Source organism: Pinus tabuliformis, chromosome J, assembly GCF_031772625.1.
Source record: "Pinus tabuliformis cultivar Carrire ecotype Pingquan chromosome J, CPIR1, whole genome shotgun sequence".
Lineage (NCBI taxonomy): Eukaryota > Viridiplantae > Streptophyta > Pinopsida > Pinales > Pinaceae > Pinus > Pinus tabuliformis.
The window spans coordinates 1,016,727,701-1,016,744,523 of NC_142295.1; the positions used below are offsets into that span (position 1 = coordinate 1,016,727,701).

At 37.4% G+C, this 16,823-nt stretch overlaps 1 protein-coding gene across 2 annotated transcripts in view; it reads right to left on the reverse strand.

Moving 5' to 3' along the window:
• Positions 1–282: 282 nt before the first annotated feature.
• The window catches only part of LOC149230312 (polyadenylate-binding protein RBP47B'-like), a 57,778-nt gene continuing 41,237 nt past the window's right edge, over positions 283–16,823 (reverse strand). The window contains exons 2-8 of one of the 2 annotated variants that reach the window (XM_089378942.1): positions 5,175–5,655; positions 3,544–3,617; positions 3,346–3,476; positions 1,425–1,521; positions 1,187–1,351; positions 797–903; positions 283–637 (exon numbers count right to left, since the gene is read on the reverse strand). In XM_089378942.1, the coding sequence (XP_089235068.1) occupies positions 553–637; positions 797–903; positions 1,187–1,351; positions 1,425–1,521; positions 3,346–3,476; positions 3,544–3,617; positions 5,175–5,655 (1,140 nt within the window). In that variant the 3' untranslated portion in view covers positions 283–552. The remainder of the gene's footprint in view (positions 638–796; positions 904–1,186; positions 1,352–1,424; positions 1,522–3,345; positions 3,477–3,543; positions 3,618–5,174; positions 5,656–16,823) is intronic. The other variant, XM_089378943.1, reaches the window with a different exon arrangement.

The window sequence follows — 16,823 nt, forward strand, 5'->3', positions numbered from 1 at the left end:
CCAAATTTAATGTAAATCTAAATTTTAAAACTTATAAAGACAAGCATAGTGTCATGTACATGTGGCTCAAGTGCTTGAAGATAGAAGCTTCAAGCATCACTACCTAAATTTAATATAGTATAAACTAATCTCAGAATTCTTATTTGAAATGCAATTCAAATTTATTAGACTAACATTAACTGCCATAACCTTCCGTTCTTGTTTTAATGAATTATATAATAATAATATTATTGATTATACATCAAAAATGGACCACATAGAAGAAACCTATACCCAAGAAGCTAGTTAAAACATTTTTTTCTGGTTGTTCTCGTAGTCATCTTCTCAAAGACAGCAGATTCCCAACATGGTTTGTGATACAAATATGCAGCTAATAAATTTTCCAAGAAAGAAGTGAATTTACATGACCAAAAAGATAATGCTAAACATTGAATGGCACACACCAATAGCAGCCAGCCATCAACTTTTCCATTTTTACTCCCTCGTAAACCTAATGAATGTTAAGGATCACCTCAATAACCAGTAATACAAATATGTATTGTCTACACCAATTCATCTCGACAGATCAGAGGTCTTCAACCACAAGTTTCGCCCAACCAATGAAGGCTCATGGAGAGCAATATACGCTGCATTCAATCTGCAACCACATAAAGCAGTGAGATTTGAAAACCTCTTATATTAAAAATAAGAACAATCTCCACTCCCATTCAGGGCATAAATAATACAGTTACAAGCCACTAGTTAACGTGCCAAAACCTGTGAATAATAGGTAAATTATGCAGCATTAGGAACTCACTTCTCAACATCAGGAGGAGCCAAAGGATCAAATATGTCCTCTTCCTTGTGCTCCGAAGCCTGAATAGTGTTTGTCGTGCCAGCCGCAGATAATTCCTGAACCTCAGTCTACCAATGATCATTAACAGAGATTTCATAAGTATCTAAAGTACAGTAATTATCCAAGGTGTAAAGATAAAAGCATTCACTACAGAAAACTAGAGGTATTGTAAGGTATTGTTAAAGGCCATCAACGCCAGGAAATATATACTTTTAATATCATCAACAGCATACTACACAACAAATAGCATGCTAAGTTATGCTTCAAAGAACATTTCTGGAGAATCCTACAAAATGTACAAAAAAGTAAAAGAAACTAGCTCTTGAATTTGGAAGCAACAACCATGCTTACCTGCTGCTGATAATTCCCAGAGGCAGGGTATGCCCCATAACCATACATCGATGGATCTTGCGGTGCAGCATAACCATAAGCTTCGTACCCCTGTCCATAACCATAGTAAGCTCCTGTCCACTGATTTGGATCTGCTTGAGGCTGACCCCAGGCTGCAGGCTGGTCCTGCAAAATGAAATGAGCATCAGTTTTAGTAAATATATGAATCACACTAGAAACCTATTCTGCTGACCTGTACCTGCTTAGTTGCAGGACTTCGACCCCAGGAAAGACGAACAGTTTGCTGACCAATGACAGTACCATGTATCCTTTGCAAAGCTTCCTCAGCACAGGCCCTACATAAAAATATCTAATTTCTTAGTGCATTTTACCACAAAGGCACTACTAGTTTGGCAATCAATTATGCATGCCCTGACCATAAGAAGCCTTTTATTGCAACTGGTTTCTGTATAAATCATGGGATACACTATCTATAATTAGTAGTGTTACACGACGACGTGTTCCTGAGGGTGGGGTTCATGCTCCCCACATACCCCATGCTCCCAGGACGTGGGTACTCCCTTCCCCTTTATAGTGGACAAGAAAATGCAATAGGCCTTCCCCTTTATAGTGGACAAGGAAATGCAATAGGAAACGTCCTCCTCAAAAAATCAGATGCTCTCCAGTCTCACACTTCTTTTTTACCAAAGTCCGCTGTTTTGAAACCCAACCACCACCCTCTCTCCCCCACCAGTTGGGTAATTACTGTGAATATTAAATTCTTAAAATAAAAGTTGATATTCTCCTTTATCTTTCCTTTCTAACTTTTTACTTAATTTTTTAACACAACCACTAATTGTTCCAGTATGTCTGAGAAGGCTTCCAACCTCATCAAACTTCATATAGATGCTCTCGAGTCTCACACTTCTTTTTTATCAAAGTCCACTGTTTTGAAACCCAACCACCACCCTCTCTCCCCCACCAGTTGGGTAATTACTGTTAATATTAAATTCTTAAAATAAAAGTTGATATTCTCCTTTATCTTTCCTTTCTAACTTTTTACTTAATTTTTTAACACAACCATTAATTGTTCCAGTATGTCTGAGAAGGCTTGCAACCTCATCAAACTTCAAATAGAGAAAGGAGAATTTCATATCTTATTCAGAATTCCAGTATGTCTGAGAAGGCTTGCAACCTCATCAAACTTCATATAGAGAAAGGAGAATTTCATATCTTATTCAGAATTCAGCAGACTTAACAGTTTTCAGGCTTTCAGGACAGGCAGGATTGCAGAGCTCCCATTGGATTCTATCATGGGGTATGGGTTTGGCATTTAATCAAGCATACCAAGTCCTCTATGTACCCCAATGTTGGTGGTGTTAATTGTTGAACTCACTTGCCATGATTTTAGCAAAAATGTACCCTTCACTGAAGCCAAAATCACTGATTAGGGATGTTAAGCTTTTTCGGTTGGATTAGGCAGTTTCATCAAAATTGGATGGTATTGAGTTTGACTGCTGTCCCTGGAGGATTGAGGTAGAGACAAAGGCTAGATGAGAAGGTCATGGGTGACACTAATGACAAAAGTCCCAATAAAAGTGAAGGTTCTGATAATTGTAGAATGATGTGTTTTGGGCTATAGAAACCATTTAAAGCCTTGATGTTTATGTTTTTTATTTTAGATATGTATCACGATTCACACTCGTGACATTTTGCTATATTCAAGCTTATTACTTGCATCCTATATACATGAGCGATCTTTGCATATTTGGTGTCTAATGGTTCAGATTTACATTGATACATGCATGCATATTACAAAATTTTGCATATTTTATGTACTTTTTAGTAGACCGGTCACCAACAGGTTCCAGTTCCATACTGGTCAAAGCTCAACTGGTTCCGATTCTGATAGCTTTTATTACATGTAATGATAAATGTTATTGCCGCATTGTTATGCATAGAATTTCAATGAACTCTATCTCAGTTTCGATATTTTAATATATATTTCTTAAAATTTTGGGACTTATGTCAGAGACCCCAATAACCCCTATGATGTTCTCTAGAATTTAAGAAGTGCTTCCACATGTTCCCTGGATGCGCTTCTCTGCTCCCGCATCCCCACTTCCCGGAAACTTGGTGGACCATTGATAATTAGACTTCTTAAAGTGCATCATTCATACCTGTTACTAAACTGCACAAATCCACATCCCTTATTAAGAGGTATTTTGACATAAACAAGCTCCCCAAACTGCCCAAAGATTTGCCTTAGATCTTCCTCTGGGACAGTCGGATCCAAACCACCAACAAATATCTGCAAAAGACAAATATTATGAACGTGCATGAAAGAAAACTCAGAGAGTCTAGAGGCAGTTACTTACTGTTGTATTGTTTATATCATCTGATTGAAACACTTGGGCAGGTGGCACACTGTAGGTTGGTGTTTGATAGGCCACTGCATAAGAACATAAATTAATGTGCATCACTTTACTAACACAATCACAGAATAATAAGATGACATTACACAAACAGTTCAAAAAGAAAACCATTTAAATTAATATTACCATCCAAAACATTTAATAGTTAAAACCAGCAACTGCGTATCATGTTGAACGCTAGCTTGTGTCAGCAAACTACAAACCTTGACAAAATAAATGTTCACAAATAAAAGCCAGCACAATATGGATCCAATTTGCATATAAGTTAGCAACCGTTCCAATTCCACCCAACTACAAAAGACAGATATTTAATCACTAATGCTCATAACTGTGGGCAAGACAGGAGGGGCCAGAAAAACATTAACTGAGCTTTTAAAAAGGGGATTTCAACAATAGCCTCTGGATGGTACTGTTATTGTTCGAAGCACCCCCATCATTTTTCTGTTTAAGAAAGAGGATGTCAGTTGTGCACAAAAATCTGTTCCTAAAACTATTAACTACAAACCCAGACGAGCCAGGAAATTTTAATAATAATATAGAGTATAGACAAAATTCACTATGGTGAAAATCTTAAGCTGATATACAAAGTGATGAAACAAAACATGATTCTTACAGCACCAATTCCAGGGAAATCTCAGGCATGTCTTGGTCACCCAAATGTTGAGTGCAGCCTACCCATCATGAAATGTATACCCTTCTATCTCCAACATCTAATAGGACAAATTTTAGAAAAGTAATGAAATCAGCTAGATATCACCATGCAATCGACTTCCAACAGACAACAAAGTAAGCATTCTTTGTTAACAGAACAGCAAAAACTATTCAATAGATTCTTAAGGGGAGAAACAGATAGCTGAAGAAGATGTAAAATGAAACCACAGTAAGTCTGTTCCAAAGTGCATTCATATATTAGAAATGCAAAATCAAGGAGAGCACTGCAGAGTTGAACACAAACAGATCACTGACCTAAATGAGGTCACCCACTACTTAGATATTTTTTGTGCTGAGTTCAGTTCCAGGCCCTATGTGAACAAAGCCTCTTGGCATCCTGCTTTAAGAAAATATCAATTTTAAAATATTGAAATATGTTTTCATGCTAATGGAACTTTCCACTTTTATATAGGAAATTAAACAACAGCATTAATTGAAGTGGTTTTGTAGATCAACTGAAACAACCATGGTACTTTTCTCCAAATAGCTACTTCAGCTGAAGCATATGAAATTTAAATACCAGAAAAGCACTGATGGTCATGTTCCAAAGCACCTCAGACAGAATACTAGATGATTTATTACCTGGTCATGCCCAGGAAGCTCACTGAGAATGATTTGGACAAGGGAATGAGAAAGCAATCAATGCTAAACATAGTGCAAGCTACAAAACAACCATATAAATGGAGCAAGTAGAGACAGACAATTAGGATACAGTAATATTTGGAAAAAGAAAACAAGATCCACAAGCATAGTCAATAAGGTTACCAAAACCATCATATCCCAGTTTCATCATTAAGGCATCTGACATTCAACAGTTCAAACTGTACCATAGCACATGCATTCCATTAAGATTCACAGCATACCTTTAGGTGTGTATTGCTGTTGAACACCCACGGACTTCTTGGGAGTAGCTGCACTAATACGCATAGGCCTCGTAGAACAATAAACACCATTCATTTCAGTCATGGCACGGTTTCTCTCATTCTCATCAGCAAACTTAACAAATCCATAACCTTTTGAACGGCCAGTGGATGGATCTGTTACAACTTTTGCACCTCTCACAGATATGTATCGAGATCGAAACGTCTCTTGTAACAGATAATCCGTGACATCTGGAGCCAAATCTCCTACAAATATAGAATGCTCTGGTCCTGTTAGAATGCGTCTTTCTCCTAAACCAAAAGAGGCCCAATTTAATCTAAAAAGTTGCTCTGTGCCAGGCATCTGTGTGCCATTGTATGTTTGAAGAATCCTCTCAGCTGCCGCATGGGAAACAAACTCCACAAAACCATAACCTTCTGGATAGCCAGTCACCTTGTTCCGAATAACCTTTATGGACACAACCTACAGCATCGAAATAATGCCATTAAAAAACAGTGCTCAAAGAAAGATGCACAAAATATGTGACCACCAATAGTCCATGATCCCAAATTCAAACATTACACAAAGACTAACTAGAGCAATGGACAATGAGCTTTATAGAAAACAAATCAAATTACAAATGCATTGGCCACAAGTATAACATTAGAATTTTGTCTTGAGCAACAAACTAGAAGATACACATTTATTCAGAGACTTTAATACCCTCTGAAGACCTAATGGGCGCTATGTAACCAGATTTTTCCACCCGATCCCTCTAAATATCCCCAGACACATCAGATCCAGATCCTCCTTAGAAGCACAATGAAAGATCCATGAACCCATATCTGGACAGGATAAAAAAATAGATCTCTATGGGGTCTATACAAGATTCATTCACATTTCAGGATACATTTGGTATGGATGCCATGCCATGTCTTCTAAAAAAGAAGCCTTGATTTCTGTGCTTGTGTGTGTATTTTAACAGATACAATGTTCAGCTGTACCATATCCAGATTTTTCTAAAATGTTGGCCCATCAATATCCATATCCATGTTATAATTTGTATACTATTAAATCAGGATGCAATTGCTTTTTCCAATATGACAATAGTTCAAAAGGCAAGACTGATTCAAAAGGAAAGTAAGTGGGGTTTCTCCGACCTTTCTGTAAAAACTATATAGCAAATACTAGTATCAGCGATAACTTTTAAAATAATACAACCTTATAAATTCAGCAGTTTAACAGTACTTCCTCCTAGGCTCCTATTACGTTGATTATACAAGTTATATTATCTCAAGATTGTATTGGCAATAACTATTAAAATAATACAAACTTATAAATTCAGCAGTTTAACAGCACATCCTCCTAGGCTCCTATTAGGGTGATTATACAGGTTATATTATCTCAAGATTGTTCGCTCATTTTCACCTATTGTTTCTTTTCTTTTTAAGATATTTGAATGCAGGAGACTTGAATTCGTCCCATTCATCATCCAAAGAATTGTTCAGTTATATCTTTCATTTTCTCTCATGACATTTTGGATCATGTTTACCAGAAACATGACGTTGAGGCATTTCTGCCTCACAATTCTGCTTTCTTAATATTTAACCTCCTCTCCGAGAAACAACCACCTCTGTTCCTGGCAAAACCTCGCCGTTTCATCAAAAACAGTTTGCTTGTTTCCCAAGAAAGACAAGCCACCTCCAGAGAAACGGCTTTGCATTTTTCCAAAAGATGCAGGCTGGTAAAAAAAATTGCAAAATATTTCAATGAAGTAAAAAATATTGAGAAAAAATATAATTAAAAAAATAAATTTCATCCTGTATCACCAATCTCTACTTTCTGGTAACATAAATTTCCAAATTTATTCATCTGGCAATTTCACTTAAGGTTGTAGAAGTTCATTCCAATAATGAGATTGTTTGCCCATCCCATTAATCCGTACAATTTGAATAATTCAAGCCGTAGAAGACAAGAAACATCATCTCCTAGACCATCCAACCTACAAGATTCACAGCAACAAATATACATATTTTTGCAGCTATAATTCCCTCCAAGGATATTTCATAGTTGAGTTGTTTAACCATAGAAACAAAAGCTTAAAAGCACAGCATGTTTCCAACAGTTGCTTTGTGAAAGAAACACTTAGGTCAGGGGCTGCACAGCATAACACAGACATCCAAAAAATTTAGGTGCGACATCTAGGGATATGCTTTCCACCAAATTTGCTCTAGAGTTTTGCTGAAATTTGGGTAGCATCAGGAGATGTTGAGAAACCAAGTGTAGAATAGATTAGGCTTGATTTCGCTTCTTGATAATTACTTCTGAATTTTATCTTGTTTTCTTACTACTTGTTATGTTCTCTTCATCAAGCAATTATACAAATGTTCAAAACATAAAGATCACAAAGAGACAAGAGACACCAGAAATTAGGCTCCAAGCTAGGGAAAAACCCCAAAGGGGGAAAATCCAACAATCATTCTCTTATAGAATCAGATCAAAATGAGATATCCAAGACCAAGACCAAGACCAGAACTGTCACCAAAAATTCCAAGTCCAGCGTTCCTCCAAGTCACCTCCAAAGTCAAAGTAAACATATAGGTCAAACTGGTCAACTTTCTGAAATTTCGGCACCTGAAATTCTGGGCCTGCAAGAGCACATAATATTCTGCCTGTACAGAATTCTGTCCACATCAAAAATTTCAGTCAACAAAAGACTCTCTATCCTTTGCCTTCTACTCATTCTCCTTCATATCATTCAGATGTACTTATTGTGTGATTGGATGATCTCTCAAATGAATATAGCTGTCCAGGAGGGTCGAATAGTTGGCTCTTGGAGGGGATTTGGGCCGACTTGCTCATTTTGTGGACTTTTGACTCAAACAAAAATTCAAATTCTTTTTCTTTCAAATGTCCAAATGAGACATGACTCAAATACAATTTATTTTGACTCTTTTTGATTCTTTGAACATGAAGAACATGCTTTGACCAAAATAAAATAATACTAATAATGAATATGATAAATATATAAATGATAAAATTATATTACATTATGAAGACCGACACTTAATAAAATTATATTACATTATGAAGACCGACACTAGTTACAATTTCAACATAAGGTACTCTCACATGCCTTTCGTGGTGTATGTGAGAAAAAAACACATATAGAAGTGATTGTGTAAGTGTATGAGCTAAGTGATCGGGCTTTGTACCTATAGACCCATGGTATTGCACACTTCAAGGAAAAGTATAAATTAGACGCCAATGGAAAGGCTTGTGATCAATCATGGAGAGGAGAGTAATGGATGTTTCTTATTCTTTTCTTTAACATGGGGAACTAGCAACCTCCCCACATATATGCAACAACCCACAAACCACTACATATATCAGAAACCCATAGTTCAGCCTCGGACTGAGATGTCCAAAGATCACTGGAAACTAGAGTCGAGATCCCAAAGTCCAACGGGACACGTATCCTTCCAGCCTTACTATGACAGGCCATGGTGTCCCCCGTGGGATTTGAAATCGGGTGGAGGGGATAACATCCCAGTAAGACAACCACCCCATGGGTCGTCGTCCCATGAGGAAACAAAGGATGTTTCTTATTAATAATGGATGTTTCTTCTTGATTGAGGTTTTGATTTACTGAGGAAATCGTAGACCTGCAAATGAGCAGTAGTTGTTGAGAAATCTAGGGCCTTCAAAGTTACAAGATTTCTCTGCTTGATAATTGCTTGTAATATGTTTTTACTTCTTAACTTATAGTCTTCTCATTGTTAGCTTATTAATGTGTTCCTCTCATCAAAACAATTACCAATATGCACAATAAAAGACAAGTGACACAGTATGTAGGCTTGTTAGGGCCAAAACCTCTCACCTCTTGAGAGGAAAACCCGATCAAAATTCTTCTTCTAGATCTTCAATTGATAAGTACCAAGACCATGACACAGACCCTTGACTCTAGTATCCTCCCAAGAACCTTGTCACTAACCTTGATGCTCTGCCTCTTCCCTTCCTCGCCTTTCTTCTTTATCTCGAATTGCTCCCCTTGGCTCCTTCTAGAGAAACTCGGTCTCTATCCTTCACACTGCTTCTTCTTGACTTCCTCTAGAGAATCTCGATCTCTAGGTCTTCACTGGTCTCCTCTAGAGAAACTCGATCTCTAAATTTCTATCTTGGCTTCCCAGAAGAATCCTTCTCCTTTGCTTGCCCAAAAGAAACTTCGCTGCCCCAGAAGAAACCTATCTTCGCACTGCCCAGAGGAAAACCTTCCTTCGCACTGCCCAGAATAAACTTCCTTCGCACTGCCCAGAAGAAATCTCTTTCTCTATTTTCACACTCTTCTTTGTATCCTCTTTTCTTCGCACTTCTCTTGGCCCTCCTTTGCACTTTTGTTTTCCCTTTTCCTTCGTTCTTCTGTTTGTAGAGTTACTTGCTTATAATGGAGGACGAGTGTGTGTATATATACACCTCTCCACATGTCCTTTAGGCCGACATGACTGTTGGAGGTAGGCCGACTTCTTCTAGAGAGTTCCTTCATCGTTGTAGGCCAACTTGAAGAGGATTGATGACAAGTTCTTGGAGGACACTTTGCATAGACAAGATTGACCTTTTACAAAGTGTAACATGACTTCATTACATGAAAATTAACATTTTATGACTAGATGACAAATAAATCCTAAAGACTCCCAATGGGAGTCTTGACTCAAAAACAAAATCCCTTGCGCATGAAACCCATGAAGCAAGTCAATAAAATAATTGTTTTTCTTATTTACATCTCATTACATAAAATCATACTTACATGTCATTATGAAGACCGAACCTAGTTACACTTTTCAACAATAGGACACTCTTGAAGAATGTAAGCAAATTGGTTCATGGGGCAAATCCATTAGGACAAATTTTGAAGGAGGTTGTTACATTGTTCTAAAGGCAAGGAAGCAAAGGCCACAAGCAAGAAAGGAGCAGTTCAAGGCATTATAGGCAGTTTGTGCCCTAGGAAGGGCCAAACCTATGGGAGTATACCATCCAAAGGTTGAAGGACAACATTAAAGGTAGAGGAAGCTAGCCACTAGTTTAAGGGAAAAAACCATAGTCAAGGGAAGAAGGAACTATGCTGTAAGAAGGGCCAATTAACTGATAAGGTAACCACACAGGGCTCGAGACCTACAAACAGGGCAGGGTGTGTCTCTTTGGTAGCTGGCAAGAAGCCTGCAACTTAGAGGAAGCAAATCGTAACTAAAAGGTAAGGGCCAAGGTCTAGTTAGGGCATGTGAAATCATCCACAAGCAGGGAAAAGGAGGGTCGGATCCTATGGAAGGTCATAACCAATGGCTAGGAAAAGGTTGTGTTACCCACCATTTTGTGGGTGATATCCCTAGGAGAAAAAAAATTCTCTAAGATGATCCTCAACCGGCAGCCCCTTGAAGCCACCAACTAGCTCGTTGTGCCACTTCTCCGCCACATGAGCCAACCATGTGGTCCCTCACCCATCTGTCATGATCGTATGTTTGAAGGTGGTCCTCCCGAACCTAAAAGTATGGATTGTCATTTGGTAATTGAATATCGTAGTTTGTTTATCATGGACACTTCTAGGCATGGATTAATGGGGGATTCGGCGGAAAAAAATGGGCTAGGTTTGTGCTCTTGTCCCCTAGCCCCCTTTTGGATATTAACCTTGGATTCTAGTCCCATGGGATCTCTTTTCCTAACCATTTGACTTTAAGGATGGTATTTCATGGGAAACTCTTATTTTAGTTGTGCGGTCCCGATACGGCGCTCTCTTATCTGCGTATATTACCCCCTTTCCATTCATTATTACTCCATTTATCATTTCTCCCACCTAGGTCCACATTCCTCCACTGGGTCCACATAGGGCTAGCTCTCCCCTTCCCCTTGCCCACACCTTGGGTCAGGCCTAGAATGATGCCCCGGAGGTTGATGCAGCTGAAAAATAAAGAAAAAGCATAATTGGTCACATTCAATACGAAAATGTACCACAAAATGCAAAATATGGTCGGGACAAATGCATTTAGCACGTGGGAAAAAGCCAGTACATGAGCTCTACCCTATCATCATGGCCATCACCCTAGTTCTTAGAAGTCCTATGAGCCTCCTTCATCATATAGGAACCCATGATTGTCCCAAGCTTTGGTGGACAATGAACTACCCTACCTTAAAAGGGGGTATCCAATGATATATCTCACACATCATGCTCTTACCCCTTGAGCCCCGAGCAGTTAATTAAAGAAAAATCATAAAAAAACAAAAAGCATATAAAAAAGAGTGTAAAAATCAAGGTCGGGGCATATCATGTATCACAATTGTTCCCTCCTATACATTATATACCCAAGTGAGGGCTTCCCTTCTACTAGCTACCCTTGTACCCCAGTGTGTGGCCTAGAGTTGCCCCTTCTCATCCCCTACTCCATTCGCCTCTTTATCACATGCCACCACCTTTTAAAGGATGTACCTTGGACATATTATCCTCTTTAAAAGTAGAAACTACCTAATGGGATAATTGGTTAACCCCGTTTTGGAGTTTGGAAACAATAACACATGTCAAATCCCATTATGGAAGGGCAGGCCATTATGAAGTCCTCATTTGTGGTCCATGGTTTATAAGCTCTTTTACTCGATTTCCTTGATGACTTGTTGTACGAGAAGGCTAGGGGATGCATTGGATCTTATGTCGGATTGCAGATGGTCTCCATCTTGGATTTGATCTCCCTACACGAAGTCCTAACCCTCCAGAGGGCTACATTAGCACATGTAGGGTGTGTGTTGAGAGCTATGGTTCTCCACAGCATTAGACAACACTCCATGGATCCCCAGAGATGTTCAAAGACTGCTCGAGATTCACCTATTTGACAAGGAAGATGCACCTGATTCACCTTTGCCCAGCCAGCCCCACAGATGTACCATGCACTTGGCAGCTGACACAGGACTTGTAGGATGATGTGGCATCACCTACACCATCATCTGAGCCCTTACAGATGGTCTACAGGCATCTTCAACTTAATTGGAGACCCATGAAATCACTTGTGTGCCCTCACAGCCGGAGCACCGCAAGGTTATTATGTAGAGAACAGGAGGCCAACCCCTTGTCCATTACTTCTGGAAGTCCAACTCATCATTTTGGCACTTATGGACTTCATCAAGCCTCTTAGAGAGCCCAACGACATGCATTATTGATCATTCGACCTCTTGGGAGGCTTATTATTTTATTTGTGAGCTAGATTGATGGGCTTGTCAGTCGTCACTAATAGATAGTTATTTGCACATTAGTTTAGTTGATGGGCTAATGTAAGCTCAAATTAGGTAATTCGAACTCATAAGCGTATAAATAGGAGAGACATGAATTCATTTGGATGATCACTTTGGATTGGATCATTCTTCTCTTTAGAGAATTTTGCACTTTTTCTTATTATTTTATTTGTGAGCTAGATTGGTGGGCTTGTCACCAATAGATAGTTATTTGCACATTAGTTCAGTTGATGGGCTAATGTAGGCTCAAATTAGGTAATTCGAACTCCTGATGAGTGTATAAATAGAAGAAACATGAATTCATTTGGATGATCACTTTGGATTGGATCATTCTTCTCTTTAGAGAATTTTGCACTTTTTCTGGGATGATGAATTGGAGCATAGATGAATTTTGATGTTTGGATTGGAGTATTTTATCTTGAGCTTCTTTATTGTCAAAATGTTGATGGTTGGATATGTTCTATTACATGTAAGTACACACATTTAATGCTATTCTTGTTTTACTTTTGTGATATGCATTAAAAGTGGTATTTCCACTATACTAGGGCTAATTGTTGCATTACATAATTGCGAAATTGTGGAATTATTGTTTCTATATAGCATCTCTCAATGTATGGGCCATGTATGTTGAATGAAATCCCCTAGGGATGATTTTATCAATGAATTTATCTTGAAAAGCCATATCTTTTAGCTAAGCAAAATATAAAAGCTTTGAGGTCTCTTCTCCTTGCCCCAAAGGCCAAGCGAAGTAGTCCTTAAGGCCTCCTTGACTGAAATACGAGTTCCTTTCTCATCATTCTCCTAGACTCCATTCTCACCAAGGGATTAGGCACTAATCCACCAATAGGTGATCACTCTGTTGTCGCACAAAATGTCTAAGCACCGCAACAACGACTTAAATCAGAGGTTGTCACCCTAATCCCCAATCTCTCTGTTTAAGTTGTCCCCCAACAACAAATTAAGAGGGGTAGACCCTATGGAAATGGATGGAAAAAAGACTAGTTGGGAACCAACCAATACGAGAGACACAGTTAAGCGACCAAATACTCGTTTTAGATTAAAGCAAGATTTTACAGGATTAGATTAGATTTAGATGATCGATAATAGTGCCTTATGGAGTCAACTATCTTGCTGAGTAAATTTAGAACAAGTATTGGATGGATAACTGTTAGGATGAATTACTAACCTATGTGACATGCAGTTCCTAAAACTTAAGTGAAATGCAAAAATCTTGGTTGATTTTATTTAAATGCCTATTCTAAGTATGTCATTTAATCTTTGTATGTATTGACCCTAAACTTTATAGTGAATGGCAGAGAAAAGTCAAGGTGAAGCACACAAGGGTGTGATTAACGATCCCTCTCCTTGAAATCTAACGTACCCAGTGCCTCTGGCGCTACAGAAGATGTGGCTCTAATCACTGCAAAGTCACCGTTTTAGACACTAAAAAGACTAGGCTTCTCAATAAAAGACACAAAGTTGTTTCTATCTTTCTTTCAATCAGGCTTATGTTTGGAGGTCGATTATCAATATGCAAAACTATCTTAAGATGTCACTACAAAGTGGAATTAGAAGATGAGTTAAGATCGTTTAAGGTTTAAGTACTTAGTATTAATTAACCTTTATGGCAAGAGTACTTAATAAATAAAGAGACAATCTTACACGAGACAACGTGCCAATTTTTCAAATGCCAAAGATACAAGCTCAAGTAAATAATCACAAAATGTATCTCTTAAAGAAAGATCACTAATATGCCAAAAATCCACAATAACCATAAACTAATAATGATATTAATGGCAAGAGAAAGAACTAGAGCATTTACCCACGGTGTTATTCAAATCTATAATCCAATGACAATAAGATCATCAATGTTCTTTTTTAGACAATTAGGATGCCTTGACTCGGACAATAATAAACTTTTTCTCAAAAGATTTGTTGAATAACAATATTGAACATTCACTTTCCACATGAATTAAAGGCGCTTATTTTTTAGCGATATCAGTTAAATTTTCAGACATAATAAGGGCAGCAAAAAAATTTATTTATGACACATAGATTAGCCCTTTAAACTCTTATGACAGTCACCTCTAGAATTATGTTTCAACGCCTAAGTTTCAGAAATTTAATATTAAGGACAACAGTAGATCAAATTTATTTTCAGCGCTTTAAACTTCAGAAATGCATTTAGGACAACAAGCTTATATGTGTGTAATCCTAATTCAGAACTCAGAAAATATCAAGCATTTAAACTTAAAACCCAATGTCAATAACCAGTAAAACTGGTTGAAGAATGCAAAAAATCACCCAAAAGAACCTAATTTTCAGAGATTTGCATTTAAAACAGCAGTGAGTTCTTTAGGGACAACAATGAACCAAATTAGTGCAAGTATGTAAAACAGTCCCAAAATATTCAATTTGATATGTGCAATCCAAATTTAGAATTTAGAAAATAAGTGTTTAAACTTGACGCTACTAACCATGCCAAACCTTGCTGCAAAAAATATTCACTTTCAGAATGAAGTAACAGTACTATTTTTCAGAAATAATGTTTATGACAACAGCTTATTATTTTGGGACAGTAAGCCTTAGATGCCAAACTAATGAAAAATATGTCAAACAGTTCCCAATCAATTGTTTCTCAGAAAATATTGAATTTAGATGCAAATTTTTGTTATGATTAAACTTAGAAAGCAAGGAGACAGTGATTCAAATTGTAGTTTTTTTACTCAATGATTATCTTTGTCAATGTGCTTAATGTCACTACTTAAATTAATTAGCTTAATGTATTGGACAGTGAAAGAAATAGAGGTTAGAAAATGAAACCTGAGGCCCTAGGCCTTGAAGCTTTTTATCCAAAATTCTACCCATGGTTCTCTTCAACTTCAATTCAGATCTGAATAGCAAAACCCTCATCCAAACTCAGAATTTTTCTTTTTGCAATTTTGTATCTCAGAAACTTATGAAACCCCAAATCTGAAATTTCATTGAATGATCCTTGAATTATTTGGCCCTGCAATCAAAAATGAAACTAGATCTTGCCCTCCAGTGTCTAGATCTAACTTAAAAGCCAAAACTTTCCTCAAATACTCTCAGATCTGGAGCCTTTAATGAAAGATCTTATCGTTTCTTCCCTACAAACAAAAGTTTGAGGCTAGAACTCGCCCTCCAAGGTCTAAATCTAGCTCAGATCATTGTCATAAGAGTTTAAAGGGCTAATCTATCTGTTGTCATAAATCTTTTTTTTTGTTACCCTTATTATCTCTGAAAGCTTAACTGATATCACTGAAAAATAAGCGTCTTTAATTCATGTGGAAAGTGAATGTTTAGTATTGTTTATTCAACAAATCTTTTGAGTAAGAACGTTTATTATTGTCTGAGTTAAGGCATCCTAATTGTCTAAAAAAGAACATTGATGATCTTATTGTCATTGGATAATAGATTTGAATAACACTGTGGGTAAATGCTCTAGTTCTTTCTCTTGCCATTAATATCATTATTAGTTTATGGTTATTGTGGATTTTTGGCATATCAGTGATCTTTCTTTAAGAGATACATTTTGTGATTATTTACTTGAGCAATTGTATCTTTGGCATCTTTTGTATCCTATTGGCATTTGGAAAATTGGCACTTTGTCTCATGTAAGATTGTCTCTTCATTTATTAAGTACTCTTGCCATAAAGGTTAATTAATACTAAGTACTTAAACCTTAAACAATCTTAACTCAAAACTACTCACTCATCTTCTAATTCCACCTTACATTCGCATCCTAAGATAGTTTTGCATATTAATAATCGACCTCGAAGCATAAGCTTGGTTGAAAAAAATATTGGAACACCTTTGTGTCTTCTCTTGAGAAGTCTAGTCTTTTTAGTGTCTAAAACAGTGACCTTGCAGTCGTCAGAGCCACAACACCTTTGTGTCTTCTCTTGAGAAGTCTAGTCTTTTTAGTGTCTAAAACAGTGACCTTGCAGTCGTCAGAGCCACAACTTCTACAGCACCGGAGGCACTGTTACATTAGATTTCGTTAATCACACCCTCGTGTGTTTCGCCTTGGCATCTTTTGTATCCTATTGGCATTTGGAAAATTGGCACTTTGTCTCATGTAAAATTGTCTCTTCATTTATTAAATAATCTTGCCATAAAGGTTAATGAATTCTAAGTACTTAAACCTTAAACGATCTTAACTCAAGACTACTCACTCATCTTCTAATTCCACCTTACATTCGCATCCTAAGATAGTTTTGCATATTAATAATCGACCTCGAAGCATAACCTTGGTTGAAAAAAAGATTGGAACACCTTTGTGTCTTCTCTTGAGAAGTCTAGTCTTTGTAGTGTCTAAAACTGTGACCTTGCAGTCATCAGAGCCATAGCCTTTGCAG